This window comes from Mustela putorius, unplaced genomic scaffold, assembly GCF_011764305.1.
Source record: "Mustela putorius furo isolate JIRA1106 unplaced genomic scaffold, ASM1176430v1.1 tig00000253_pilon_pilon_pilon, whole genome shotgun sequence".
In the NCBI taxonomy this organism is placed as follows: Eukaryota; Metazoa; Chordata; class Mammalia; order Carnivora; family Mustelidae; genus Mustela; species Mustela putorius.
The window spans coordinates 122883-149939 of record NW_025421329.1 but is presented as its reverse complement, the minus strand read 5'-3'; the positions used below and the strand labels follow the sequence as shown (position 1 = coordinate 149939).

At 40.0% G+C, this 27057-nt stretch overlaps 1 protein-coding gene across 1 annotated transcript in view; it reads right to left on the bottom strand.

Moving 5' to 3' along the window:
- Positions 1-13917, bottom strand: part of SPTLC3 (serine palmitoyltransferase long chain base subunit 3) — a 134995-nt gene extending 121078 nt beyond the window's left edge. Inside the window, exon 1 of the mRNA XM_004754211.3 lies at positions 13466-13917. Within this exon, the coding sequence (XP_004754268.1) occupies positions 13466-13582 (117 nt within the window). The 5' untranslated portion in view covers positions 13583-13917. The remainder of the gene's footprint in view (positions 1-13465) is intronic.
- Between the last annotated feature and the right edge of the window lie 13140 nt (positions 13918-27057).

Below are 27057 nucleotides of genomic sequence, written 5' to 3'. Positions count from 1 at the left end.
AAAGGTTAGGAGCCCTATAATTTAATCAGTAAGAGGTTTTACACTTTGAAATTTACAAAGAAACCTGTATATCATATTAAGTGGGGTTTTCCCCATATTTTAAAGAACGAGGCATATGGAAAGCAAATGGCAATTTAAATAGCAAACAAAATAAGCTGAAATGGAATTCTTACAAACAACAGATTAACACAAATAGATGGTTGTAGAATCAGTACACTTCACACTTCTACAGATATTATCAAGCACCTACTATGTACAGGCTCCGGTCTAAGTGTTGTAAATAAGACAGAAATCCCTGCCCACATGGTACTTATATTCTAGAAGATGAAGCAGGCAAGAGATTGGAAATCTGTGTGTGTGTGTGTGTGTGTGTGTGTGTGTGTACATAGTGTTAAGGACAAATGAAAACAATCAGGAAGGGAAAGGAAGGGGTGAGAAGGTTTGCAATTTTTGATAGGGTTGTTAGCTTACATCTCACAGAGACAGTAACATTTGAGTGACAACTTGAGAGCAGGAAGGGTGCAGGTATGAGGACATCTAGGAAGTACATACAGGAGAGGAAGTGTGAATGTCCCTAAAGGAGAGGATGTGTACCGCCTGCTTGCTCTAGTGTTGCTGAAACAGATTAAGCACTGGGAAAAAGAGCAGGACATGGGTCGAAGAGGACAAATCCATGGGGCCTTATTAGATCATTGTAAGGATTTTGTTTTTGAGTAAAATGGAAGCCATGGAAGGATTTGGTCAGAAGAGTGACATCTCTGGATTCCATTTCAACAAGATCCCTCTAGCTGTTCTGTTGAAAACAGTCTTTCTGGGGCGCCTGGGTGGCTCAGTGGGTTAAGCCGCTGCCTTCAGCTCAGGTCATGATCTCAGGGTCCTGGGATCGAGCCCCGCATCGGGCTCTCTGCTCAGCAGGGAGCCTGCTTCCCTCACTCTCTCTCTCTCTCTCTCTCTCTGCCTGCCTCTCCATCTACTTGTGATTTCTCTCTGTAAAATAAATAAATAAATAAAATCTTTAAAAAAAAAAAAAGAAAACAGTCTTTCTGGTGATGGTAGATGGGAAGGCAGAGGTAAAAGCAGAATATGGTGGTTTTAAAATCTGTCTATGAATTCTTTGATATTCTTCCCATTAGGAAATTGGGGTGAGGGGAGGCCCCTTTCCCCTTGAACCATGTGGGCTCGCTTGTCACTATCTCAAGCTATAGAGTAGGGTAGAAGTCAAGCTGACCTCTGAGGCTAGGTCACAAAAGTCCATGATATTTCTACTCTATTTGCTAGAAAACACTCTTAAAGACCTTCTGCTAGAGAGGCCACATTGGTAACCCCTATTTGTCTTTTCTTTCAGCCATTCCAACCTTGCTGCCAGACATGGGAGTAAGGAAGCCATTTTGGAGACAGATCCTTCTGGCCTAGCTGTTCCAGATCTAGCCAACAGAGTCATCCCAGTTGAGGCCCCAGATATCATGGAACAGAACAGGAATTGTCCTGATGTGTCTTTTCTGAATTCCTGACCATCAGGATCTATGAGCACAATAAAATGATTATTTTTTAATGCCACTATGTGTTGGGATAGTTGGTTATGCCAGCAATAGGTACCTAGAAACAGAGAGAAGAGGTGAACCTCCTGTAACAATCCAGGTGAGAGGCAATGGTGGCCGAGACTGGGATGGCTGCTGTGTGAAGGTGAGAAATAGATTCTGGATATACTGTGGAAGTAGGATCATGAATATGCTGACTGACTGAATGTCAAAGTAAGGCACAGAGCTGGGACTCAAAAAACCAGCTCTATGTGGTATTGAATATTGGTCTTCCTGCTATCCATTCCTCCTTACGTGATTTCCTGGGAAATCCTGAGGGTTGCTGGGGTGTGAAAAGCCACCAGAAAAGAAAATACCTTTTAACTTTGAGTTCAGTTTTACCCAAGGTTTTAAATGGAGGATTTAAAAGTAGTTTTATAGTTAAAGAAATATGACTACATTGTAGAGTTTCAGAAGGCAAAATTCTAACATAAATTTTCCAAATAAATAAATAAATAAATAACACATGTAGGGCTTGTCACCTGAATGGCTTTGAGTTAAGTGTGTTTTTCTCCTGGTGAATCAACTTGTGAATCCCTTACCCTATCTTCTCTGCAGAGGTTGACTTGCTGGTTTTTCTGGTTGGGTTGTGAGAGCAGATGTAGCCTAATTAGTAAAGGCACTCCAGAGCTAAGGTTCTTAACCTGGGGATCTGAGAAAATCAGGGTTGGCATGAATTCTCTACATGGAAAGCCCTGTGATTCATGGACACACTCATCTTTCCATAGGAAGTATCTATCACCTTCTCAAGAGGATCCTTGACTTCTAAGAGGCTAAGCCCCACAAGGCAGAGAAAGAACAGTCAGGTATAACTTGTAGTTACGAGGATGATCATGACTTGCCCAAAGCCTTTTTTAAGGCAACTTCTGAAGGCCCAGTTATAGCATATATAGAGAACAGTAACAGTGACCAGGCCTTATGATTGCATTATCTATGCAAGGTTTGTATGTCACTTCATATGAAGCTTGAAGATGAGATTTGACCAATAAAATATTGTCAGTTCTAAGACATTTCAACAAATGGGACCTAATGGGTCAGGGAAATCAAGTATGTGTAGTTGGTCATACTTTTTCCTCAGACTTATACATCTTAGGATCAAATGTTAATATAAAAACTCAAGAAAATGAAGATGTGAGACTCATCTATTGCTTTCTAAAATATAAAGTCAAAGTTAAGAAGACCCAAATTCCCTGAACAATTTTCATATAAAATATTTCAATTAATGACCTTTTAGTTTCCCCATCCTATATGCTTATAGCTCAGAGGTTATAGATTTGTGGCTGGCAGCAATGTATCCTTGAAATCCACACTATTTGGATTTTTAAAGATTATATGCCAATACTTAAAAATCAGGATAGTTTTCTCTCTGGCACCTCCTCCTACCCGATTTGGATTTCCAGCTTCTTTGGAAAATCATAAGGTCTGTCACCCAATCTGGTAAAACTCTTGAGGCTGCAATCTTCAGATTGGCAGTATGATGAATAAGGTAGATTGTGGAGAACAATTTTGAATACTTCTCAGAGCTATGCTTACAGTGTTGTGTTTTTTTTTTTTTTTTAATGGTTAGTCTAATTTAATTTGTTTCTAATTTGGTGGCAACAGCTCCTTCTCACATGAATTTATGGGTTGGTATACTTCAGAATTCCAGAAAAACTACATTAGTTCAGGTCCACTGAGACAAATGTGACAATACATAATAAAAGGATTAAGTGTATTTTGGGGTGCCTGGGTGGCTCAGTGGGTTAAAGCCTCTGCCTTCGGCTCAGGTCATGATCACAAGGTCCTGGGATCGAGCCCCACATCGGGCTCTCTGCCTGCCTCTCTGCCTACTTGTGATCTCTGTGAAGTAAATAAATAAATAAATCTATTAAAAAAAAAGGTTAAGTGTATTTAAAAATAAATGTAGTTGATTTCTCACAAGTAATTAGATTAATATCAATCTAACTTTAGCAGTACTTCCAAAGGGAAAGTTGTTCTAGTAAACTTTAACAAATAGATAAAATTAGTATTTAATTGGTTGATATTAATATATTAATTAAAAACATGTATTCTTTCAATTAATAAAAACATCTGCACCTGAACACACACATACTTCTGAGTCAGCTCTTTCTTCATAGATAATGCAGTGAATTACAGCCTCCTCCGGTTGAATAATTACACATCAAATTTGATAGCGTTCAAATGATGGTGTTTTTGCACTGGTGATATTTGCGTTTCTCGTATTTGGTATTTGGATATACCCACCAGACCCTCATCTTAAAGCATACCTGTCCTTATTTCAAAACACAAGCAAAACAAAATAAAAGTGTACAGCTTTGGGAAAGACATCTTTGCCACAGGTTAAATGCAAATGGATGGCCCAAACAAACTCTTCCCTCAAAATGCAAATGTTAGCACTAAAAATGGTTATTAAGTGAGATTGCAGAGGGATTTTTCTGGGCATTTCAAAGAAAGAGAATATCCACCCGCTCTTTTACCTCCTGCAGTTTAACAAACCACTGCAACCGTTAAAACATCATTTGTTTGCTCAGGAGTCTATAATTTGAGCAGGGCTCAGTGGGGAAAACACATCTCTACCGCATGAAGTATCAATAGAAGCAGATAGACACCGGAGCTGGAGGACCTACTTCCTAGGTAACTTACTCACACAGTCTACATTGGTGCTGCATCTTAACCAGGGACACAGCAAGGACATGTTTGGGATTCTCTTTGGGACTGCTTGGGTTTCTCCAAGCATGGGGGCTGGGTTCCAAGAGGGAGTGTTCTAAGAGGACTAGATTCAAGCTACAAGGCTTCCGGTCACTTAGTATCAGAAGTTCCAGATTATCCCCTCTGTCTCATGCTGTTGGCAAAGTAAGTCATTAGGTCCAGCCCAGATTCAATGGGAGTGGAATAGATTCCATCTCTCAATGGGAATACCCCAAAGAATTTGCACACTATCCTTCATATATCACATCACATGTCCAAGATGTCACTATAACTGGGAAATTCTGTGCTAATTTAACTGCCTATTCAGGGTGGCCATGTCCCCTTAAAGAAGCTTCTAAAAACTGAATATCTCCAGAGATACATCTGGGGCTCAGTGTGAATCCATATGACTTAGAATTATGTGGGTCTATTTTCTTTAAGTTCAGAGTTGTTTAAAGTGAAGAGTGGGGTGGGGGATGGCCAGTGCATCGATGTAGTTTGTCCACGAGTGGACTATGTTTCGTATTGAAAGCTCTGGTATGTGACAGGTTGGTGCTAAGCTAAATTTTCATTAAGAACAATAAAGAAAACAAAATAATCCACAATACCTTTAACCCACACTAAGTCTGCCCTTCAAGGCTGAGTTCAGTTTGTCCCTTCCCTGTGGAAGATGGTATGAATCCTATTTCTATTAATATCTTGTGGTTAGAGAAGCAGTGTAGACTAAGGACCTTGGTTCTAGAATTAGACAAACCTAGTTTCCAAACCCAGAGTTGATACTTGTGAGCTGAGGACCACGGTTAACTTACCTAAACTTTCTGTTCCTTCTATCAGATGAGTCTGATAGGGATGCCTGGGTGGCTCAGTAAGTTAAGGATATGACTTGATCTCAGCTCAAGTCATGATCTCAGGGTCATGGGAGGGAGTCCTCCTGGGCTCCAAGCTCAGTGAGGAGTCTCCTTGCCCCCCCCGATTCCCACCTTTCCCATCCCTGTATGCTTTCTCTCTCTCTCTCTCTCAAATAAATAAATACATACAATCATAAAATAAAACAAAAGTAAAATAAAATAAAATAAAATAAAATGGGTCTGCTAATAAGAGTGTCTACCTCAGAGAAATGTTGCAGATGATGAATTCAAAGCACTTAGAATGCCTGGCATTTAGAAAGACTCAATACATGTTGGAGATTATTATAGTTATTATTTTCTTGATTACCTCCCAAGGTTCTTAACTATAGGCCAACATGTATTAGGAGTGGGAGCATAAACTATTTGTGGTCACAATGAAAGCACAAGACTCTTTCTTTTCTTTGATAACTGAGGCAACTGAAATTAACTTCAGTTCTTAAAGTAAAGGTTTCTAGGCTTAGTTTTAATTGAAAGAAGATAATATCATGGGGTCTAGGGCAAAGTGTTGGAGTAAAAAGAAATTGGCTAAGGGGTAAGATGTAGAGTTTATGTCCCAGTTTTCTTCTAGCTGTGTGACTTTGGGAACTTATTTATGTTATTAGAGCCTCAATTTCCTCATCTATACAAACATGGCTCATAATATCCATCTGGCAGTATTGTTATGATAATTAAATGAGGCAAATTTTATAAAAGGACTTGGTAGGGAGCAATTACCAATAATGTTATTTATTGACCTTATTATTATAATTGAAGTGACCAAAATAATTAGATTATACCAATTAAGTTTCAACTTGCCTTTTTTTTTTTTTCAAAGATTTTATTTGTTTATTTGACAGAGATAGAGATCACAAGTAGGCAGAGCAACAGGCAGAGAGAGAGGGGAGAAAGCAGGCTCCCCATCAAGCAGAGAGCCTGACACAGGGCTCAGTCCCAGGATCTTGAGACCATGACCTGAGCGGAAGGCAGAGGCTTAACCCACTGAGCCACCCAGGCACCCCTCAACTTGCTTTTATATCATACAGACACAACATGAAATACAATCTTTTCTTTCCCTTCTCATGGAAAACTGATTCTAGTATATTTCTTTCCTTCCCTGTTCTCACTTCCCTGATCTTTTTCCATTTCTTACCTTTTGTATTACCACTTGGACTTTCTTCATATCTTTCCCTATATTTTTTGCTTTGGGTTTGTACATTTTTTTGTATTGGTTTCTGAAAGTTTATATATATATATAAAACATTTCATGATATGAATTGCAAACATTTTTCCTAGTCTGTAATTTACCTTCTGATTATTTTATAGTGTTATTTTTGTTTTCTTGCCATGCAGAAAGAAATATTTGATTTTTTAAAAGATTTTATTTATTTATTTGACATACAGAGATCACAAGTAGGCAGAAAGACAAGCAGAGAAAGAGGAGGAAGCAGGACCCCAGCCGAGTGGAGAGCCCTACATGGGGCTCGATCCCAGGACCCCGGTATCATGACCTGAGCTGAAGGTAGAGGTTTCAACCCACTGAGCCACCCAGGTGCCCCAAGAAATTTTTGAGTTTTATGTAATCAAATTTTCAATGTTTTTTTTATGGCTCCTATTATAGTTCCTACATGCAACTATTATTAAAAATTTATATTTTAGCACTATTATGGATTAATTTTAACAATTAATACAATATTTATTTGTGTGTTCCATGTGCTACTATAAAACTACTCTAATTCATACACTGCATAACATGGTTTATTAGTTGATAGTGCTGGTTCCCTCTCAATATAATTCTTTTTCATAAACTTTCTGTTTATCCTTGTTTGTTAATTTTTCCACATTATTTTTAAGTCATTCCATCTGGCTCAAAAAAATGATGTTATTTCCTTTATTGGGCTCACATGAAATTTATGGATTAATTTAGGTAGAATTAACATAGATTTTATCTTGAGTCTTCCTATCCATGAAGATTGTATGCCTTTAAACTTATTCCAGTTTGCTTTTATGTCCCTCAACAGCATTTAAATGCTGCTCTTCAAAACTGATTTTCTCTTCAAATTGATTTTTCACTTCTTACATTCATTCCCAAGTAAAACATGTTTCTGATGCTAGCGTAAATGGAGCTTTTATTTCAATTACTTTTTCCAATTGATTTTTGTTCATTGTTCTTTATGTTTTTTTCCATACAGAGTTTTAGATTTTTATGTAGATAAAGTCCACCACATTTTTCTTTACAATTTCTACTTTTTCAATTTCTTTGAATGCAAAAGGATAAAATCATGTTAATGATATTTAACTCTGACATACTGCTTTTGTTTTCTCCATTGCCAGCTACAGTAGTAGGAGGTTCTGTTTATGTTGCTTAATAGCATAATCTAGTCTTCCATAATGACTAGTCCAGTAGGCCAAAGATAATCCACAATGCCATGTTCTAAAAGTCACCAGAGATAAAACCCACACAGCCTGAGAAACCACATTTGATCATGTCAATTCTCTTCTCAAAACTCCCTCATTACAAATATACATGGTTAAACACTTTTGTTGCTATCCAGATCTCCTGGCATTCTAATGATTTCTTACTATAAGCACTTATATCTCAGTCTGAGGGCTATCTCTGGTCCTATGTAGTCAGGCTATTGTTAATGTTCCTGGGAGACTCCCTCAACTGATGAAGGACAGGTGTTAGTTACATATACCTCTTTTTCTTGTGACTTAGTCGGAATAACTTTGAGGCACATTCTACACTATAATCGAGTTGCCTGCCCCTGCCCCCACTAAATAAAAGAAAACCTGAGCCCTAGTTGTCAACAGTGGTAACCTGTTCATGAATGTATTGACTTTCTTTTCTTCTGTGTCTCACTTCTCCATTCCCTTAATACTTGGGTTCACCTCCCAAATAAGTTTCTTGTCTCAAATCCTTATGTCTGTTTCTTGGGGGAATGTAAACTAAGGAAAAGGTATTTTATGAGCTTATCCCACCTACTTTTACAGGCTTATTACCTGCTTATCTCCATTAAACATCTAAAACTTAGTCCCATTTGCTCAACATCCAATGACCAAACACATCATGTCTTGATGTTTTCTATCTTTCTAAGAGTGTTTCCTGTTTAAGATGCCTTTCCATGACCTATGCCTGGTTACTCTGCCTTTAAAAGTCAGACCACGAGTGACTTCTTTACCTTCCTATCTGGATCAGTTGCCCCCTTCCTTCTGTGTATTTCCAAACATGGTTCATAGATCTCTGCTGTGATGGACTGTTTCCAAAGATGGTCACAATAGTTCCTCTGATCCCTCACAGTATTTTGTAATGTGACTTTGCAAGCTTGCTTCATTAAGAAGCAGAGCCCATTTCTCTTCCCCTTGCATCTTGTGACTAGCTTTGACAAAAGAATGAGGTAGAAGTGAGACTAAGCCTTAAGAGGAGTGTGGTTTCCATTTTCACTCTCTTAGAAGCTAGCCTTCATTTAAAGAAGCTCGAGCTCCTCTATTGATACTGAGAGACCACATGGTAAGGGTATCCCCATGAAGAAGATACAAGGTTCCCCAGACAACAGCCAGCACCATGGTCTCAGTGGGTCCATACAGGATGCTCATTAAACATCATATGGAGCACAGACAGCCATCCCTACCAAGACTTGCCTGAATTCATAGCCCACAGAAATAATCAGCAACTGTTTAAAACTATTGAATTTTGGGGGTACTGGAGTAGTTGTTATACAGTAATAAATAATTGCAACATCTATTATAGAACTTGTCATTAAATATTATAGTTATTTATTTACTTATCTGCCACATTGATGAGCTACTATTAATAAAGATGGAATATTTGCATCTGAATGGCTAGAGCATCTAATGTATGGGAATGTTTTAGAATGATGAACCCATGAAAAAATGAGACTCTTTAAGGAGATCTCAGAGAAACATTGTCACGTTGAGGATATGTTAAAGGAAATGAGAACCAAAACACAAAAGCTAGTAGAAAATGATTGCAGGAGACAAGAGTGGATGAGCATTCAGAGCAATTGCAAGGAATCTCCAAAACTTGTAGTTTATGAGTTCTCTTTATAATTGGTGAGATTATTGACCACTGTCTCCATCAGTGTGCAGATTAGACGACCCCCACAGACATGAATATTTGGTATGGATGGAGGTGTAACAAGGGCCTGTCAGGTAGCTACCACTATGTGCAATTAAACTGTAAGTCATGATTCTCACTATCCAGAAGTTTATACTGTAACAGAGAAGAGGATGTACCAGGACATTGTAGGCTTCAAAAGGATATGAAAAAGTAAGGAGAACAGGGGCTCATATTCAATGGTTACAGAACTAGGAAGGATTTCCAAAAATCTGCCTATTCTTTCCCCTTCAGGGAACATTTATTGAGTACCAACTGGGCATGACCCTTTCTCTTATGCTGAAGCTTCACCAAATTGAGAGAAGTGTCTCAAATGTTCTGCACTCTGTCATGCCTCACAGCCTTTGCTTTTTCCCCCCTTCCTTTCTGGAATGATTTATGACCTCTGTTCTCCTGCCCCTCACCTAGCAATGCTTACATTCATCTCTGGGGTTCCTCTCTCTTGTTTTCTTTATTTGGCCCCCAGGAATAAATGCCTTTTTTGCTTTGCCGTTTCAAATGTCTCCAAATTCAGTCTGAATCCTCCCTGCTCTACAAAGCCATCATGGGCCACCTCAACCTGGGGCTTCTCAGAATATAGTAGAGAGGGAACTGGCTTTGGAGCAATATGGATTTGGGTTCAAATCCTGGCTATGGGGCTTGTAACTCTGCACAGGTTTCTTAATCGCTTATGTTTTTTCATCTGTAAATTGGACATGATGCTACCACTTCACGGGGTTGGAAGGAGAGCCCAGGATATTGCTATGTAAAGTGTTTAGTTAAGTCCTGGTATGTGGCATCTCACTGATATAGGCCATTATTTTCCTTCTCTCTGAACTTCCGGTATTTAATAGCTGTACCACTCATTTGTCCTTCAATCATAGTTGCTTTTTGACAGCTCTTGTCCTGTACCATCATTTAACTTAATGCATTTATTGCTCAATTTTCATATAAGCTTTTTCCTAATAGCTAAATAGCCCTATTTTGTATATCTTTATATGTCCCAAGGACAAGAGATTCTTAATAAATATCGGTTCCTGAACAAATAAACAGTAGAATGAGCAACTACCTTTCAGGTCTGTCTATACTACATTTTGTAAAGTATAACATTCAGGGTCAAAACCTCAGTGAATTAGAATACTCTAATGTTGGGACATTTTTGTTTTCTAGGGAAGGAGTGATTAGGGAGAAGTTAAACAGTTTTTCTTGATCCTATAGGATCAGGGTAACAAGGGGAAAATGCAGACCCCATCCCATGAAAAGGTAACTTGGAGGCAATGCAGTATTTAGAACAAAGAAGACACTAGGACTACCTCCCCAGCTTCAAGCTTTCTTAATATGAATGTACAGCCAGGTCAGGATTAATGAGTGGAATTGAAAAAGCAATTATGTGAATAGAAATCCCCAGTTAATTTTATGGGTATTAAGTCAATCAATAGGAAATAACAAGTTTGAGTTAAGATATTAAGGGCTCTTTGGGGCGCCTGGGTGGCTCAGTGGGTTAAAGCCTCTGTCTTCTGCTCAGGTCATGGTCTCAGGGTCCTGGGATCGAGCCCTACATTGGGCTCTCTGCTCAGCGGGGAGCCTGCTTCCTCCTCTCTCTCTCTGCCCATCTTTCTGCCTACTTGTGATCTCTATCTGTCAAATAAATAAAAAAAATCTAAAAAAAAAAAGATATTAAGGGCCCTTCCATCATTTATATGGATACGCTCATGAGCAGAGAGAATAAATCCTTTAGGACAAGAGTGTTCTGTTACTCACTGAGGCTCTATCTGTCAGAAGTCGGAGTGGATGACATATTACAAGTGAAGAAATAAAGGGACTTAATCAGTGATGAAAACCAAGAATCAGTGCATCCTCAGGTCATGTGGGGTTTAAAGAGAAAACAACACACAACAGGGTCAAGCTCCAAAAAATTCCAGAAAGGAACTAGAAGTTTTCCAGAGAGAAGGAGTCTGCTCCCTTGCTCAACTTGATATCGGGGTAGTGAGCTGGGCTCTCCCACAAGAGTGTTGAAACCAGGCTACACTGGGACAAAGAGAAGGAAGGTTCTAAGGAGAGAGTGATTAACAATGATTTGCATACTCTTTTTTGTGCCAAACAACCCTTTGTTCAGAGTCCCACAGGGTCCAGTAACACATAAAAGAAACAGAGGTATTGCTATATGATTGCAAAGAAGCAGGAAGAGAAAGCATGAGGGGATCTTGGGAGAAGCTGGTAGAATCTTGGATTCTACTTCCTACAACCTTAAGCCTGGCAGAACGTATTGGGAAGACCACGGGTCCAGGAGATCTGTAAGCCTTTATGAATTGCTCTTGTCAACTGTCAAGGGTTTGGGTTAAGATCTGTTGGTCGAAGGTCTCTAAAGCAAAATGTACTAAAACTAGTGACAACGATCATGTAGTCAAGATGACTACCTCCTCCTCAAGGGGGAAAACAGGCCCTTGTCTGTCTTCCTGCACCAAGATCTCAGCCGGGTTTATCCTTTCTGGAAAATATTTTTCAAGTCATAACTGAGGCTTTCAGTGGAAGCCAATTCCAACTTAGGTACACCTAAATATATCTGAAACAACAGGTTCTGGATGGCCCTTCAGAGGGAGCTCTGGAAAAGGCAACAGCAGTCCTCCTGTTTCCTTCTGCTTGGAGACAGGCTTTGATGTCCAAGGGTATTTTCTATCTTACAGGAGTACTTAGTAATGAATCTCGAGGATCTTGTGTTTCATCTTTACTTAGGAGTGGTTGTAACCATCGAGCTAAGTTTCAAGCCTCAGACACAAGAAGATGGTTACAAAACCAAGATAAACTAAAGAGACAGAGGAACAGCTTTGAAGGCCTTTCTGCTCAAACGAGAGGCCTCAGGGTCAGACTGGATGAGAGGGTGAGCGAGTGTGTGGCCGGTGTTTCCAGCATGTCAAGGGATAGGAGCATCTTGGGTGGTTAGCCCTCTGAATCAACACTGACAGACGGAGGGTGGATATTATTAGGCTTGCCCTCTGGGGAAGTTAGGGGTTGAATGTTTTCTCTTCACATTGTGATAGGTTTCAGATACTCTTCTGGGTCAGTGGACACGTCCAAGCGTAGGGTAATGCCTATTGTTAAGAGGGGAACACATTTTGGGAGCCCCCCGCCCCAAGCTCCAGAGTGCCCCTCCCCAACCACCTTTTTGAACTGGAAGCACAAATTCAATTCACTGAGTGCTGGGCCAGGCTCCAGCCAGCAATGCCTGTCCTGTGATCTTAGATCAATCTGACCTTCTTCCTGGGTGGGTGCTGGCTCCTCGGAGACGGATGTGTAATGCAGGACTGCACAAGTTCCCTGCCCAGCTGTGCATTTCCCAAGAGTGAAGCCACCTGTTTGGCTATACTAATTTGCTCCTGAAGCAGGTGAGCTCACCTGTGCTGCTTTAGCAGAGGGCATTACATGAGAAGGAGGGCACTGCCTTTTCATAGGTGCCTCGTACACCCAGGCTCCCTCTTTGAATACACTGAGAACATTTCTGAAGTTTCTCCTCTTCCCCAGCACATCACCATCCAACATTCTGTCAGCCCCAAGAGCCAAGAAAGACAAAAAAGTATCAAATGGGAAAACAATGAAAAGCCTGTTTAGTTCCTGTGTGCAGCGTGAACAATAAGCCACCCTTTCTGAAGTGTCTCAGAAAGGAATGCCTGTGATGTCCTTTCAAAGAAGGGCTCTGGCCCCAAATCAAGCTGTAAGCTATGACAATACTCCACTAAACAGGGCAAAGAATTCGCCTTTCAGCCAGAGAGGCATTTCTCCTGCACTGGGGAAAAATGCCACCCACACCACACCACCTCAGCACATTTACTATCCCTGCTCTTTTCCCTCCCAAGCCTGAGGAGGGTAGCCTGCTGTGATTGTTTGATGCACGGAAATGCAGGGGACCAGTCTGAACAGTCAGCACTTTGTCCCCCCAAATGCTCACAACAAATTAGAAGTCGAGTAGGTATGTTCGTATTGGGGGGAAGTTTAAGGCTCTCGGGTCTGTGTACAGAGACATGCTCCCCCTACATCCACGGCTCAAGTTTTTTGTAGCCAAGCATTTGAAATTAGCTGAAGTGTCAAAACACATAAAACACTTCAGAGGAAGGACTTTCAGAGTGGCAGCTCCAAACAGCTTCAGAGAGAAGCAGGGAGAGAGGTCCAAGTCATTCAGACTACAGGGAGTTCTCATCTCTTACCTGGGCTTCTTTTACTATCCCATTCTTCGCGCAGTTTCCACTGGCTGAGCCGTCGCTCTGTTTCCCGTGATTGTGCAGATTCCCGTTGCAAATAGCACCACCTCCAGGATTAGCCATTTGTGCAAAATGCTAGAATCCAGCAGGTTTCCTTCCAGAGGTTCTTGGCAAGCTTTGGTTTGGAAGTTGGAGAGGGGATGGGAGGAAGCACTTTGGGCTGAGCCCCTGAAGGAATCCTACCGATCAGGCTTTCCAGGAGAGCCGCAGCCTATCTTTGGGGCAGATCTTTGAAAGGAAAAACAAGTGGTTACCTTTATACTCCCCAGTTCAGAATGCAACCTTCAGGGCAACAGACCCGCTCCTGAAACTACAAAGGAGATTGCCCATGCTGGCTCCTTGGGGGGCAAGAGGAAATCGGGAGACTGCAAAACTCCAGTGGCAAATTGCAAGGAGGCGGGCTGGGAGGTGGAGCATCTTTTAAAGACACACACACACACACACACACACACACACAGAGCACAGTCAAGGTCTCCTACATGTAGTCAGTTCTGAATTTACGTCTACCCCACCCTCTCCCTTCTGTATCTAATTACAACTACTGGCTGTAAACTGCTCTTTATTTTTTTTTTCCCCCCTGTGAAAAAAACACTTCACAGTGGCTGCCAGGACTGCCCAGAGGAAGAGGAGAAGAAGAAGTTACTGCTTCAAGGGCACAGAGTTTCAGCTGGTTCCGTGGGTGACTGTGATGGCTGCACAACTATGTGACCATACTTCACGCCACTGTGGTTAAAGTGGGAAATTTTGTGTCATGTGGATTTTACCATAATCCAAAAATGCCCCCCCCCAAAAGTAATACTATTCAGAACCCACCCGATGTTAAAACCAGGGATATAACGAGAGGTATTAACCCATCAAGGATTCCAGGAGCGCACAAATCTGGGAGACAGAAAGTTCAGTTTCTTGTGAAGTTTGCATTATCACGTGACTTTGGGAGCGCCATTTACTCTCCTTTTGCCTCTGTTTCTTCAGCTAAGAAGGGAAAAAACATTTCTGGTGGGCTAACGTCCAGTGGGATAGCAAGGAAAGATATGTGTGGCTTGGGTTTGTTCCTGACACAGGTGTTGTGAGGCAAGTGGCGACTGCCGTGTCCCAGTCCTCAACACCTGTGGTTTACTCATTAACTCTTACTCTCTCAGTGCATTAGGCATCTGCGTTCTATCACCAGCAGATGGCATTGTGCTTTTTGGACAGTGTCAGTCATTTACAGCCTGTTCTGTCCTCCCAAGCCCACCCTTACGGTTCCCCTGAATGAGACTTTTTAACATCAGGCACAGGGGAATAAAAACCCCAGCCATATATTGGGCCAATGGACAAAAACAGAGACACACACATCAGCAAAAAACAAGAACAGAAAAATAGAGATGGCCCCTGTAGTCAGAGCCTCATTTCTTGGTTCTCAGCTCTCCTGGATAGGATTTGTTTTCCCTCCAGAAAGATGTGGCTTATGGCGCAGGTGATGATAAAACCTTTTCTAACCATGATTTGCATAGGAGGGTGGCCATCTTTTCTGCCCCAGGGAGAGTGAAAGGAATAAGATAAGGTCTTGGGCTAAATGATGGGATGGGGCTAATCCCAAGTGTGCCCACCCCTTGGCGTCTCAAACTCAGAATTTTTATTACATTTTTCCAACTTTGTCATCAGAGAAGAACTAGCTTTTTACTGGTCTCTCTCTTCCATGGTTGTTATGCTGGGAGTCAGAGGCTAAATCTGTGTTGTATATTTCCTTCCAGACTTATACAAAATGTCAGAGGGGTGCCTGGGTGGCTCAGTTGTTAAGTATCTGCCTTCAGCTAAGGTCATGATCCCGGGGTCCTGGGATTGAGTTCTACCTTGGGCTCCCTGCACAACGGAAAGCCTGCTTCTCCCTCTCCCACACCCCCTGCTTCTGTTCCCTTTTTCTCTGTGTTTTTCCCTGTCAAATAAATAAAATCTTAAAAAAAAAAAAAAAAAGAAAAGAAAATGTAGGAGGCACACTGATAACCGCTGGCCCGACTGCCCCAGCTTACTTAGGAAGACAAGTTGAAGACACAGTGTTATTTTGACTCAGCTCTAATGATCCATACAAGATTATTTTTGGAAAAAAGATTTCGAGATAACTAATTCTGAACACCACCTTCTTTTCTTTTCTTCCCCTTTCTCCTTCCCTTTTGTATTTCAGATTTCTACTTTTTCCTTTTTTCCTACCCTTCTGTCTCCTCCTCCTCCTTCTCTTTTAATTTTTCTTTATTTTCCTCTTACACGGGGACAAAAACTGTATGTAAAGAAAACATCTTAAAACAAACTGAAATCTGCATCATTTTGTTTCCCCTCATCCCAATTACCAACATTAAGTAACCATTCATCAACCTTCGGGAAATACCTACTACATGTTCTTACCCTTGAAACTTTTCTACTTTACTTGCCGTGTTGGCATATGTGAATTGTTATATGCACAAAATCATCTCAACATATCAACCATTTAACATCAGGTACTATGCATACGTGTAATCATGGTGACTCATCGTTTCTCCAGTCAAAAGAAGTGTGGCGATCTTTTTGAGTTGAGTTCTAGCTTTGATTTTAAGGACATTGATTGCTATGGTCTGAATCTTTGTGTCCCCCTAAATTTACAGGCTGAAATTACGATCACCAAAGTGATGGTATTAGAAATTGAGGCAGTTGGGAGGTGATTAGTTCCTGTTGGGGGACTCCTTGTAAATGAGATTAGAGCTCCCTTGCCTCTTCAGCCAGGTGAGGTGATAGTGAAAAGATAACCATTTAAGAAGTAGGCTCAACTCTATCAGAAAGGATGAATACCCAACTTTTGTATCAACATGGTCGGGACTGGAAGAGATTATGCTAAGTGAAATAAGTCAAGCAGAGAGAGTCAATTATCATATGGTTTCACTTATTTGTGGAGCATAACAAATAACATGGAGGACATAGCGAGATGGAGAGGAGAAGGGAGTTGAGGGAAATTGGAGGGGGGTGGGGATGAACCACGAGAGACTATGGACCTTGAAAGGTGGTGGATATTATGGAGGGCACATAATGTATGGAGCACTGGGTGTGGTGCATAAACAAAGAATTCTGTTATGCTGAAAAGAAATTAAAAAAAAAAAGAAGAAGAAGAAGCAGTAGGCTCAAATCTTCTAGTTCCTTGATCTTGGACTTCTAGCCTCCAGAACCATCAGAAATAAATTTCTGTTGGTTATAAGCTACCCAATATAGGGTATGTTGTTATAGCAGCTTGAACATACTAAGACATCAAGCAACACTTAAACACCAACTAAATATTGGGTATGATTTGATGTCTCTGAATAATGAAACACACCAGATTAACCAATAAACTTAATAAATATTCAAATAATTGTGATGTATTACGTATTCACTAAGCTTTTCCATACGACAATGAACAGGACAAGCACAGACTCCACCCCCCAAAACCAAGAGTTAGAAGCACCTTCATATCTTCTACTTAAGATACCCCATTAGTGAAAGTAAAAAGAAACCTGTCCATTCGTGTATTAAAGGCAAAGATGAAATTAGTTAACCATGGCCTTCTGGTGTTCTCTGAAGGGAATTTTTGGCCCAGATGCCTGCTTATAGAAGTAGGCAAGAAAGAGATGTTCAGAGGCTTGATAATATGTTCCAAAAACATTGGCAGAAAAGGGAGGAAATGAACAAAATAAATGGTCAGAATTTTACAGTGTCTAGAAATCTATTCATTCCCTGTGACTTGATCTTTACTTAAGTATTGGAGTGTGACACTGATGTGAAAACCAAAGTTGCCACAAGTTAAGTGACTTTTCTAAGACACAGGGCCATGGGGCAGAAGCAGGGGTGAGAGCTCAAGCTAGAATCTCTGGGTCCGGAGCAAGTCCCTTTTCCACATATCATGGTAGCTCTCCTTCAGACAACCATCGACCACTACAAAGAGAAATAACAGAAGGTGTTATGGTTTAGGATATTTTATTGAATTAGCAAAATAAGAAATCAATTTTTATTTTGCCTCCTGATCCCTGAAAGTCTTATGTCTATTAAATAAATGCAAACATCAAACAATACCTCCATTTCTCCTGGGATTGGATAGTCTGGGATTCCTCTACAGAGGAGTATTTAAATTCCCTAAAGAATTCAGTCTAGAAAATTTTCAGTGTCGAAATAATTCAGATCAAAAGGGTTTCTTATCAATAGTTTGTAAACACTATAACCTCAGGAGGTCAGATACCAATGCTACAGATGTCAGGCGTCAGATTTTTTTTTTTTTCTTTCGAAACATTGGCCACGAGAAAGGCAATGCTATTTGAAGTTAGAAAAAACCCTGTTATTGATGACTCTTACCCAAAGTCAGCAGCAGTGAGGTGATTTTGTTTTTCTTCATTTATAATCATCCTCCGGGAGTGGTGTGCCTGAGTCTTTGGGGCAGCAGTTACCTTCAGAATGCCCTCAGCAAAGCCTATGGATGTCTGGACTCTTCAGCTGTTGAATGGCATCTCTTAAAAGAAAACTCCAAACTTACTATGCAAAGTGGAGTAAATCAGAAAGAGAAACACAAATATCATATCATATCACTTGTATGTGGAACCCCCCAAATAAAACAAATGAATATACAAAAAGCAGAAATAACCCCATTAATACAGAAAACAATCTGGTGGTTGCCAGAGGGGAGGGGGGTTGGGGAAAGGGAAAAATGGGTGAAAGGGAGTGGGAGGTACAGGCTTCCCTGAATAAGTCATGGGGATGAAAGACACAGCATAGAGAACATAGTCAACGGTATTATAACAGCATTGTGTGGTGACAGCTGTAGTACACTTGTGGTGAGAATAGCTTAATATATAAAGATGTTGAATCTCTATGTTGTAGTGTTGAATCTCTAATGTAACGTTGTAGTGTTAACATTGTGTGTCAACTACACTTCAACAACCATCTCCTCCCTGCCCCTCCTCCCCCAGATTTTCAGGGTTGAGAGTCTGAAAACATAAAATTAGGTACTTCTCAGAAGTACTCCAGAGCCTCTCCTATAACCCAGCTGTTCCAGATGTTTGGGGATGAACTCCTCATGAAACCTACCTAGTTTTGTTCATCAGAAAATTTTATTTTTGTCACTAGAGTTTCTTAGTTCCTTTAAGGAATTCTTAGCACAAAGCAATGATGATTTACTTAAGTGGGTTTTAAATTAATATTTGGCATATTAAATTAAAAAGTGAAAACCTAGTTAAGTTCAATCTATAAATCTTTTTTCCCTCAATCTACAAATGTCGTTATGACTTTTGTATGAAATAAGAAAACTGTGCTAGTGATTATGAGTCCACTAATATTTGACTGATATGTGTTGAGTAGGCTAAATTCTCCTGAAACAAACAGTGCCATTTATAAACTGAGTTATTGCATTGCTTTAAAATATGCAACATTTAATTAAATCCTTTTAAAATTTGAAACATAACAACACTTGTATTTTATGTTCTTTTAAGAACTTCAAAAGGCTACTGGAGAAACTTCTAGCCTTAATAAGCAAAACCTTGCCAAGTAAAAAAATGGCGGCTTATATAACTCTTTTTAAAAATTTATTATTAATAGTTTATTTATTATGAACCAGTCATGGTAGTATGTGCTTTATAAATATTACCTCTAATTTATTTTTTTATTTTAAATTTTTAAATTTACTTTTTTATCTTCTTTTCAGTGTACCACAATTCATTGTTTATGTACCACACCCAATCCTCCATGCAATACATGCCCTCCATAATACCCACCACCAGGCTCACCCAACTCCCACCCCCTACCCCTCCCAAACCCTCAAATTGTTTTTCAGAGTCCATAGTCTCTCATGGTTCATCTCCCCCTCCAATTTCCCCCAACTCCCTTCTCCTCTCCATCTCCCCATGTCCTCCGTGTTATTTCTTATGCTCCACAAATAGGGGAAACCATATGATAATTGACTCCCTCTGCTTGACTTATTTCACTCACCATAATCTCTTCCAGTCCCCTCCATGTTGATATAAAAGTTGGGTATTCATCCTTTCTGATGAAGGCATAATACTCCATAGTGTATTATGGACCACATCTTCCTTATCCATTGGTCTGTGGAAGGGCATCTTGGTTTTTTCCACAGTTTGGCGACTGTGACCATTGCTGCTATGAACATTGGGGTACAGATGGCCCTTCTTTTCACTATATCTGTATCTTTGGGATAAATAGCCAGTAGTGCAATTGGAGGGTCATAGGGAAGCTTTATTTTTAATTTCTTGAGGAATCTCCACACTGTTTTCCAAAGTGGCTGTATATAAATATAACTTTAATAAATTTAAATATGCTGAGGGCAAATCCAAGTTCTCCTTGATATTCCAAGGAATTAGTGTTCTATTAGTTGTCTCAACTTAAACTTACAAAACTGCTATGTGAAAGCACCTTAAATATTACAGATTTTTTTAATGTCATTCACACACATACATTATTCCTAAATTTAATAAGCAAACATTAATACTATGAATTTGATTTTCTTTATTACCTCCTTATTAATTTCAACATTCCCAGGATTCAAAATACAATTACCCAACTTTAAGGAATAGGTGTACCTACTAGTGAGGTTGAGGTCCCTAACAATGTAACTAGATTGAATAGAAACCAAATGTGGGTCATAATCTGGATTTAAAAAATTATGTCTCTGAGATAAGTTTATTTTAATTACATTTGCTTCTTTATTATGCAAGTAGAATATTATAAGCAAATTACTGGAGACTTGAATTCTCAAATTCTGTTGACTTGAATTCTTGATAAAGCTTTACTTTGTTATCTCTTTAATGGTTGAAATGGATAATTAGATGTGAAAACCCATTCATCCCAGATAACTCTGACATAGTCCTGCTCTTGAAGAACTGTAGGCAAGAGGGACACACGGAGAGCTCTAAACTAATGTGAGAGGAGAATCAAGAACTAGGGAGCATATGTGAGGAACAAACAATTTTGCCTGCTGTGGAAAACCACACGTCAGAAGCAGGATTTGAACCAGACCTTGGTACATGAATAGGCAAGTTATCAGCAGACAAGATGGGGAAAGAATGTTTCAGGCAGAGAGAGTAGTGTGAAAGCATTAATGTGAGGCTTGAGTGGGAAAATATGTGACAAAAGAGTCACGTAACAATGAGGAGAGACAGATCAACTTCTTCAAGTGAGGAGGTAAATCTGAAGTCTTTTCCCAATGGTGGGAGGGATATGTAGAGCTAGAGGGATGTGTGGAAAGGATGTAGACAGGTGGTTGTAGGAAACTTCCCAGCCCTGTTGATTGACCCTGGCCCCCAAGTGGGTGGCAGGAAATGCAGCCATTTTAGTGGGATCCAAGCAAGACTGGAAAGTGATCTTGAGGATGAGATAGACTACTCGAGGCTGCCAGGAAATCACAGAGCTGTCAGTGGATACATGGAAGGATAGGGAGGGATACCTGTTGTGTCTTAATGACACTGGTCAGCACTGAGCAGCCTAGTAGCATGGTGAATTGTGCCACAGACCACCCAGGACACCATCTGGGGTGGTGCCATGACTCACTGTTGCCGAGAGCAAAACTGGATGCATTACATTGTGGAAAGACTATGCAAACACAGCAGAGCAGAATTGGTATTCATCCTTTCTGATGAAGAAATAGCAGACTTCTATGTGGGCAACCCCCAGAATGGGAAAGAGAGAGGCAAAGGGAAAACATACTGCACGTGACTGAGCATTACATCTGAATTGGCAAAGAAGTTATTTCAATTCTCTGAGAAAACCCAGAGAGCGACCAGGCCAGTTTGTCTGCTATGGGGTACTAATTGTTACTCTTAATGAAGTTAGTGTTCACATCTCTGGATTTTGTGCACAATTGTGATTGGGAAAGTCATAAATAATTCATTATTTATAGTTTTTCTCACCACAGGCCTTTGTCTGGAAGTATATCAAATCCACTGAGGCAGAGACAGTCGTGCCTCATTCATATCCTCTTGGTGTCCCCTGGGAACCCTGACAGCCCGTTCTCATGTGCCGGCTGCTCCCTGTGTCTCTCTACATTGCATGGGTTCTTCAGTCATTGGGTGTGCTCTGCTTGTGCATCGTGGCTAGTCAAGCTGGGGACACACACTCCTAGTAGCAACCACCAACCAATGAAAGGCAAGAGCTGGTGCATATATGCCTGTTGTCTTCTTCTCTACAGGACCCTTCTGAGGTGTGGCCATTGTCTCAAGTCTTCGCAGTGGGACTGAGTCCCTGTTACCGTCAGCAATAAGCTTCTTAGTAAAACACCTGTTACTAGCTTTCCTTCCTTCATTGTTCTACTTTTCCAGTCTTCCTGGAGATACATGCTTGTATCCAAATTCTTGCCTCAGATTCTGTTTGGGGGAACCTAAACAAGGACAAATGAACCCCAGTTAGTCCACCATTCTGTTGATCAGAGAGCTAATTTTATCTTTTGAATGATTAATATTGGATTACCCTGAAGATGAAGAGAGGCAATTTATGGACAAACTAAATGTGGTTATTGAGTAAAACCTCAATAAACTTGGAAGAGAAGCAGGAAAGCTGCACCCTTCTGTCTCTGATAGGAAAGGTTTGTGGGACATGTATAGAACGAGAGTCTCTACAATCCTAGCTGGGGAAAGTCATGAATTTGAGTTATAGCATCATAAAAGCATCATAAAAGCACTAAGCATGTGAATGAAGAAAAGGTTCAGAAAACGTGTTTTATCTGCATAAAAAGTAAAATTAATCTATCCTTTCTCTAAAGCTTTGATGGGAAAAAAAAAAATCCTTTTGTATCTGGCTAACCAGGGAAGATAAATGGAAATTATATGTTCATTATCCCTGCTAGTTTTCTACTACTGTGGTAACAAATTTTCTAAACTTGTCTGTAACAACACAAATTTATCATTTTACAGTTCTGTAAGTCAAGAGCCCAACCTGCGTCCTACTCAGATAAAATCAAGAGCAGAGATGAGATGAGCAGAGATGCATTCTTTCCTGGAGGCTTTAGGGAAGAAGCTGTTTCCTTGGCCTTTCTACCTTCTCGAGGCCACCCCCATTCCTGGTTTATGGCCTCCGTCCTCCATCCTCAAAGCCAGCAATTTTGCATCTCTCTCATCTTTCTTTGGTTGTACATCAATGCTGACCACACCTGGGAAATGTTGCCTGCTTTCCAGGAATCATATGATTGGATTGTGACTGTCTGGATAGATAATCTCAGGATAACCTCAATCACATCTGAAAAATCGCTTTTGCCATGTAAGGTAACATATTCACAGTTTTCAGCAATTAGGGTATGGACATCTTTGGAAAATCATTATTCTGCCTGCCTATTACTAATAATCCAAAATATATGAAGAGTCACAGAAGGTCACTTAATTTAGTTTATTATTTAAAAAAAAGAACATAGTAAATGTGTGTTTGTAAAGGGTTTCATGGCTTTATTCAAGTTGAACATACCAAACCTTTTTACAGAAATTTTTTAAAAAGTTTTATTTGTTTATTTGAGAGAAAGAGAGGGAGTGAGAGAGAGCTGTGTGAGAGGCAGAGGGAGAAGCAGATTTCCCTCTGATCAATGAGCTCCCTACGGGGCTCAATCCCAGGACTCCAGGATCATAACCTGAGCCAAAGGTTTTGCTTATTTTAACAGTTAAGCAGATGCTTAACTGATGCAACCATCCAGGGGCCCCTTGATAGCAATTTTTTATCGCAGTCTAATTACTTAGACAAAAAAACACTATGTGTACAACTCAATGGATTTTCAAGAAGCGAACACATCTAGGAATCATCACCCAGATGGAGAAATAGGACAGCTTAGCCTACAGAACCTTCTCGTGCCCTGCTCCATTTATTACTCTCTTCTCCCCAAAAGAACATACCATGTTGATTTTTACCACCATAGATCAGTTCTGCCTCTTGATTTTTACCAAACAGAATTATACAGTATATATTCATTTATGTGTGGCTTCTTTCATTCAATTATTGCATTTAAGAGAGTTTTCCATGTTACAGTGTGTCGTGCCAATCTGTTCAACCTGAGTGGTATGTGGTATTTCATTTTACAAACATCCTATCATTTATCCATTCTATTGTAGACATCAAGTTGTTTCTAGTTTTTAGCTATTAATATGATTACTACCATGAATTTTATATAGAGATAAATATAGCTTTTGGTAATCATATATATACATCAATTTTGATGATGTATCTAGGAATGCAATCACTGGGACATAAAGTATCCTCCTAAGCTGTGTTCAGCTTAGGAAGATATTGACAAATGGTTTCCCAAGTGTTTGTACCATGAACATTCCACATCCTCACTAACACTTGGTATACTTGGTATGGTCAGGCTTTTAAAAATTTATACATTCTGGTGTGTAGTTGTATCTCATGGTGGTTTGTGGTTTCCTTTTTATTTTAAAGGTGGAATTTACATATAGTGAAATGCACAAATCCTAAAGGTACAATTGAATGAATTTTGTCAAACCTCAAGCTTGTTTTAACTTTAAGGTTCCAAGCTGTTTAGTGGGGAATTTACCTATCAAGATTTAGGGGGAATTAAAAATCACTGTAGCCAAAGAAGGAAAACTATATTTACCACACGCTCCTAAAGCATTCCTTCTCGTGTCAGGCATAATTTTGCCTAAATATTTTTAGACAAAGACAGGAACTCAGTTGGGTCTGTGGATTGTTGGATTGACTTGAGTTAGTATGTGGATTGATTGAGGTAGTACGTGTTGCTGACCTGAGAAGCCATTTATCTACCTACCCAGGGGATACTTGTCCAGGAAAAGGAAGGGCAGAGCCTCAGTCTCTGACTTTCAGTAACATTACTTAGTAGTCTAGCATCAAGAGAGTTTGCCTGTTTGGCTCCAGGCTCTTGCTGCTGATCCTAAACCACAAGTTTGTGATAAGACTGAAGCTAAGTGCATTCTGACTTCAAAATATTTTCTTTTTTTTTCTTTCTTTTTTTAATTTTGGCTCTTGTCACATTCCTTTATGAGTCATGTACAGCTAGGTGTTTATGTCATAGTTAAGACATAGTCTTCATTCTCCTGGCACACACAGGTCCTGATGCTTCATACTTAACTTGCTGCAGGAAACGTGCCATGTAGTTTTAATTTGTTTGCAAGTAAAGAAGGTGAAAAGACAAACAAACAAACAAACAAACAAAAACAAATGGGCTTGTAAAAAGATGGTGGCTTGGATATTCTCTGTCAAATGAAACAGCCTAGAAAAAAAGAAAGAAAGAAAGGAAGAAACAGCCTCACGTTTTATTTCAATAACATGTGTCTCATGAAAGCTCGGTGGTATGAATAACTGATCCTGCTGGTATTGGGCAAATGAGTTTTTCTGAAGCTTATTTATTTCCATATATAAAAGATAGTAACAGACTCTGAAGGCTCTCATAAACATTATATGAGAGAACATCGGAAAGCACATTGTATGAACTTTAGAGTCTCTCTTCCTCCTTTATCCATGAATATTGTTAGTAATGATGTAATGACATTTATGGAGCTAGGAACAATGGGTCAAAATCCCAAGTTGTAAATTTGATTGACATAAGAGCACCCAACAAGAAAGTTCAGTAGGAAGGACTACAACTCCAAATCATCCTTATCCTCTTAGAACTTCTACCCAAGAAAGCAGGGGGTTGTGGGGGGAAGGAGGGGAGTGGGCAGGCAGACACTGACAAGGATTATATTACCCAGTTCCACACTGAAATGATTGAGGCTCTGTCATCTCAGACCATGTCTTCCAAAACCACTATGGTTATCACGTTTCCCCGGACAAAGGAGAAAAGTCATAGAGCCATGCCTGAGGGAGGATTTTGTGGTCTGAGTGTGGAAGTGGAACATATCACTTCTTCCTATTTCTATTGCTGCAACTTAGTCACCTGACCACCCTTTCTTTTAAAGGATGCTGGGAAATGCCTTCTAGCCATATGTCTGGGAAGAAGAGAAGAATGTAGATTTTGAAAAATCATTAAGCCACCTCAGCCACAGATGGACGATAGCTTGACCCAGCATAACCTTTCCCATGTTCATGAGAATATAATTGTAGCCACATCACTGTGGAAGCAATGTAGGAAAAAAACAGAGGCTGTCAAAAATATTCATAAAGTGCTTTATCCCTGTTGTTTAAAACCTATTTCTAAGTTTCTTAAATGCAAAGGATCAGTGGGAGGCATTTCTATAGCTTGTCTCTCAATTTGCTAGACAGTTTATTTGGATTCTTAAGAGTGACTGAATCACTTTATACCCTTACTGTCCAAAGTATAGTTTAAAAAACCCACCTCCTTCCAAATACTTGAAGGATAAACCCATCCTGGAGTGGTCTGACCCTGGAGGTAAAACCTAGTAACTTGGGATAGAAAAGTTTTCTAAATGTCCAAGGGGCTTATGGCTCGGCCTTTCTGATATTGACAAGAGGTTCAATATTATGGATCCTACTTGATGAGGAGCACTGGAGGTGCCAGAGGGCTGAATCTTTCTAAGTACACCATCTTAAATTCAACACACATAAATCATAGCCCACAACTCAGCTGTGCAAATAATAATAATGATAATAATAATAATAATAATAATAATAATAAAGTAATTCTTCTACGAATCTAACCTTGAGGACTGATTCCCATTCCATTAGGTGGTTGAAGTAGTCCACTAGTCTAGTTACGGGGGGGGGGGGTTCATGAACTCAGATTATTCTAGAAACAGAAAGCTTGAGGAATGACAATAACTTGGTCATTGATATATGCTACAGAGCATCTTCTCATTCTGCACTTCTGCCCCTTTCAGTTCCAGTGGATTTCTCTGTGTTTTCTCTGTGCCATATGGGAAGGTAAAGGAGCCTAAAAAGAAGAAAGAAGAAAGAAGGTAAACTCCTTTTTCCTTGCCAGGTTAGAAATCAGGGATCCCGACAAGTTTGCCTGTGGTCCTATCCACCTAGATTCTCTCTGTAGCTATTCTCTCTCCAGGAACCTCCCTCTTCTACAGAGCACTGCCTTGGGAGGAGGGCAAGATCCTCCCACTGTCTTCAACTTGTGTCTCTACTCTCACTACTTCCCTTCTCATTTCCCTTTTCCCGACTTGGAAGCATCTCTTTTCTAGTGCCTCAGGACATCCCTCTCTTTTCAGTCCTGCTGCCATCACTCATCTGAGTCTTTTGTGCTCCCTAGGTCTTCCCTTTTGGAGCACAGAAGTCTAGAGCAAGTTATTTTTATTCCTCTCTATATTGTTCTGTAATAACCTCCTCCTGGCTCAATGAGAATGGAGTAGCTGAACAGGTGGGAGGAGACTGTGCCTATCAGTTACCATATTAGAATCATATTCTACAACAATAATTCACCTACCTGCCTGTCTTCCTTATGACATATAGGCACACATATACAAAGAAAGAAAGCAAACTTGTTGTCCCACGATAGCATTTGAAATGAATGTGCATGAGCTTAGACATTTCAAATTGTTTCCATTCAGCTCCATACACATATACATATTTAACGTACAGACACGTATGCACATACAGACACATACACATATACATGTACAATACAGACACTCTACACGTGC